The sequence below is a fragment of the Crocodylus porosus genome, unplaced genomic scaffold (assembly GCF_001723895.1).
Source record: "Crocodylus porosus isolate Cpor-Errol unplaced genomic scaffold, CroPor_comp1, whole genome shotgun sequence".
NCBI lineage: Eukaryota > Metazoa > Chordata > Crocodylia > Crocodylidae > Crocodylus > Crocodylus porosus.
The window spans coordinates 15,554,371-15,558,732 of NW_017728909.1; the positions used below are offsets into that span (position 1 = coordinate 15,554,371).

General features: G+C 41.7%; 1 protein-coding gene across 2 annotated transcripts in view; it reads right to left on the minus strand.

The window, feature by feature from the left end:
• Positions 1–4,362, minus strand: part of PIK3C3 (phosphatidylinositol 3-kinase catalytic subunit type 3) — a 132,863-nt gene that overhangs the window by 72,649 nt on the left and 55,852 nt on the right. For both annotated transcript variants that reach the window (XM_019531826.1, XM_019531827.1), the window contains exons 18-19: positions 1,818–1,887; positions 131–195 (exon numbers count right to left, since the gene is read on the minus strand). In XM_019531826.1, coding sequence (XP_019387371.1) covers positions 131–195; positions 1,818–1,887 — 135 coding nt within the window. The remainder of the gene's footprint in view (positions 1–130; positions 196–1,817; positions 1,888–4,362) is intronic.

Below are 4,362 nucleotides of genomic sequence, written 5' to 3' on the forward strand. Positions count from 1 at the left end.
AATAAAGAACTTGTGGCTTAAATAAAAGAAATATAAGAATGTTTTTCAAAGAAAAAAAGGATTCTGAAAAAAACCCAGCTTTTGATTATGTCAATTAAAGAATGGATAAGACACATGCCATATCACTTACCTGTATACTCTCTTCAGTTGCAAGAACTTCTGCAACAGGGACTGACTGAATAAACTGCATGAAACCTGTAACACAAAAGCAGAATCCTCAGTGCTGAATGTATGAAGTGAAAAATAGCATGCTGCAGACAAACCACTACCGCTCTAGTCTTCCAGCCTGCTTCATTTGACTGGTAAAGCTGTGCTTCTACATCTAACCTGGTGCAAGTTTTTAACCTGCTTATGACAACTGCGAGCATGCTTTTGAGAAGTAAACTCCTGTGCAAAATTATGAATACATAAAGATTTAATCAAATGCTTTTTTAACGTTATCCATTTAGCAGCAACGTTGGAGGTATACCTCATTTTCTCACTTTCAGTCTTGCAGTCCAAATTCCAGACCCCACAGCTGCTTATAAACAGGCCCTGAACTTCCTATAGAAAACTACACATATATGCTGACATTTATTTTATTGTTTCAGAATCATGACAAGAATAATAGTATGAAAAAAAAATTCTACCAGTGCTCCATATAACAGTATGAAATAACAGAAGCTTTCTGGTTTTTATTCTAAAATGCAAATATCAAGATCTCCTTTTCATGAAAATTTAACTCGTTTTTACAATCCAAAATTAATTTCTTCGTACCCTTCAAGATCTATATTAAAGTACACTTTTTAAATATATAGGTAGCGTGCTTACGTAATAGTATCCCTTAAGTTTTGTCCTGAATTGTAAGCTACTAATACTTAAAATTTCAATAATTCACAATGGCTCTCCAAACGAATGTTAGCCATGACAGCTTACTGCAATACAAGGGTGTACTTTAACGCTCTCTTTAAAGTCAAGATATTACCATGTATTAGGAAACCTAAAATATTTTTAAAGGAATAAAGAATTTTCAAGATTTTACATTAGTGTGAAACAAGAGAAAGTTTTATGTAAAAGGCTGTTACATTTCAAGTACTGATCTTAGTATCTGTCAAGTCTAACAAATAGAGACTAAGATGTCTTACATGATAATTGTCTAGAAAAAGATTGGAGGTTGTGGGATAAACATTAGCAAGGAAAAAGAGATATTCTAAATTCTTTGGAATTTAGAAGAATGTTTTAACCATCAAAGAAGTAAAAACTTGGAACTATATATGATGTGGTTGTCCATTTATTGATATACCTACTGTCTCACTATGTTCACCAATATTTAGTTTGCTGCAGGGAACGCAGCAAACACAAATGGACCTCCTGGATAAATACATTTGAACTGCAGGATGCTCTATGCCCAGAAGCCAGTCTGAGGGTGGAAGAATTATGATTCCACCCCAGGAGGTAAAACAAAAACAAAAAAAGCAGAAGGTTTAACATGCTAAATATCATAATCAAAAATGAGAGAGGAAGAGAAGTAAATCTAGTTCGTTAGCAACAATAATCTGGCAATCAGTACCAAGGTTTTGTTAACTAAGAGATACAAAAGAACTTGATGAAGCTTGGACAAAATGATGGAAAATGAGCAGCAACAATAACAACACAATATTTATGAACTAGTTTCAGGATTACTGCAAGGCCAAAAGGGAATCATCACCATTTTACCGTCTAAAATGTACCTTCCACCTACAACAAACCAAGACACTTGCTGTGGAAAGTAACTGAATGAAGGCAGATGCAAAAAATGCCTGGCTATTGTGTATTATTTAGGAAAAAAATAACCTTACCATGTTTTGTGCTAGTAGCCAGTACTTTGTACGGGGTTAGTTTCAAATCCAGATTCTCTTTACGCAAAAGCTATGAGAAAAATATAAAAGACAAGTGGAATAAACTGATTTTCATAACGGAGTTAAGTTATACAGCAGCTTGTCCTCTACTCAGGGAAGTCTGTTCCAAGCCAAGTCATATTTATGTCCGTCTGCTCCAACCCTTCCTAGGCCAGTCAAGACATTTACTTACATAAAAAAAGCCTAGAAAAAACGAAGACTTCTTGGAATGCAATATCTATAAAAAAAAAATAAAGGAAAGAAAAAAAGAAAAAAAAAAGGAGAACTGAGTTAAGCATGCTCAAATGCTTTTCATGCCCTTGCTTTGAATCAAGGATGTCAACTCCCCCAGCTTGCATAAGCAAAAGTAGGCAGTGAAAGAGATTGGATAAAGTGAAGCTTTTAAATGACTTCTTTGCATCTGTGTTCCTGGACACAGATACAAACACTCTTCCCCATTAGACTTTAGTCTGGCATAAGAGAAATACCAATCTACCTACGGTTAGTGCTGACCTAGTGAGGGGACACTTGGAAGGGTTGGACATATTTAAGTCAGAGGGCCACAATGATCTTCATCCAAGAATATTTAAGGAATTGGCCAGTGTCATAGCGATACCACTGGTGCAACTGTTTGAGCACTCGTGGCACTCAGGACAGGTCCCAGAAGAATGGAAAAGGGTCAATGTGGTCCCTATTTTCAAGAAGAGGAGGAAGGAAGACCCAGGGAGTTACAGGCCAGTTGGCCTCACCTCTATTTTTGGGATCTTAGAAAAAATCATAAAGGATCACATTTGTGGGGGGCCAGCAAGTAATACGATGTTAAAGGGCAACTGGTATGGGTTTACATCAGGCAAATCCTGCCCGACTAACCTGGTCTCTTTTTATGACCAGGTCACAAAGTACTTAGATACAGGGGTGGAGATACAGGTCATCTACTTAGACTTTAAAAAGGCTTTTGACACAAGTGTTGCACCCAATTCTTACAAGCAAACTGAGTAGTTGTGATGTGGATTTTTTCACAGTAAGGTGGGTGAAAAAACTAGCTTATGGGATGCACCCAGAAAATGGTGGTGGATGGGGTGGTTTCTCCCTGGAGAGATGTAGGAAGTAGCATTCCCCAGGGCTCTGTCCTTGGACCAGTGCTGTTCAATATCTTCATCAGTGATTTGTATAAGGGGGTTGAAAGCACTCTGTCCAGATTTGCAGACAACACCAAACTACGGAGTACAGTAAACACAGTAGAGGGCATGAAGCGAATCCAGGCAGACTGGGGAAGTGGGCAGATCAGAATAGGATGCAATTCAACGAGGATAAGTGCAAGGTGCTGCACCTGGGGAGAAAGAATCTCCAATACACCTAAAGACTGGGAAGTACCATTCTGAGTACCACAATAGTGGAAAGGGATCTTGGAGTCTTGGTCGACGCAAAAATGAACATGAGTCGCCAGTGTGACAAGGTAATAAGTAAGGCTAACTGCACTCTGTTTTGCATCAGTAGGTGTATCACGAGCAGGTCTAGGGAGGTGATACTTCCCCTCTATGCAGCATTGGCCAGGCTGCAGTTGCAGTACTGTGTCCAGTTTTGGGAGAGGCCATCACCAGGGAGGACTATACAGCAGTTCCTCAGGGCTGCTGGGGGGGCAGTCAGGAAGGCCAAGGCGGAGATGGAACTGGGACTAGCTTCCCAGATCAAGGACAAGAAGAAGTCCTTTTTTAAATACATAGGGGGCAAAATGAAGGTACCAGATAACATGGGGCCGCTGCAGGACACGCTAGGAAATTTGGTCGTCACACCAGATGACAAAGCCAACATATTTAACTATTTCTTTGCCTCCATTTTCCTGAGCAGGGACCAGAACAGCCACCCCCTCTGGGCCCCCCTCAGGCCCCAGGGGAGGCGCACCTAGGCCAAGAGTTAGTGAGGAACTAGTCAGGGAACTTCTGGAGGGACTGGATGTATTCAAATCAGCTGGTCCGGACGATCTCCACCCTCGAGTACTGAGGGAATTGGCTGAGGTCATTGCGGGACCCCCGGCACGGCTTTACAAGCACTCGTGGTGCTCTGGTGTGGTGCCAGAGGACTGGAAGAGGGCTAACGTGGTTCCCATCTTCAAAAAAAGGGAGGAAGGAGGACCGGGGGAACTATAAGCCAGTTGGTCTTACCTCAAATCTGGGTAAGCTTTTTGAGAGAATTATCCTGGCACATGTCCACGAGGGGAGATTATGCTTCGGGGCAACCAACACGTGTCCTTTTAGACCAACCTGGTGGCCTCCTACGACCAGGTCACCAAATCCTTAGATGCAGGGGTAGCAATGGACATCGTCTTCCTGGACTTTTTGGAAGGCCTTCGACACTGTCTCTCACCCCGTTCTCATTAAGCAACTGGGGGACTGTGGTGTCTACACCCACACAGTCAAAAGGGTCGCCAACTGGCTGGAGGGCTAGACCCAGAGAGTCGGGGTGGACAGGTCATTTTCGACCTGGAGGGATGGGGCAGTGGGGTCCC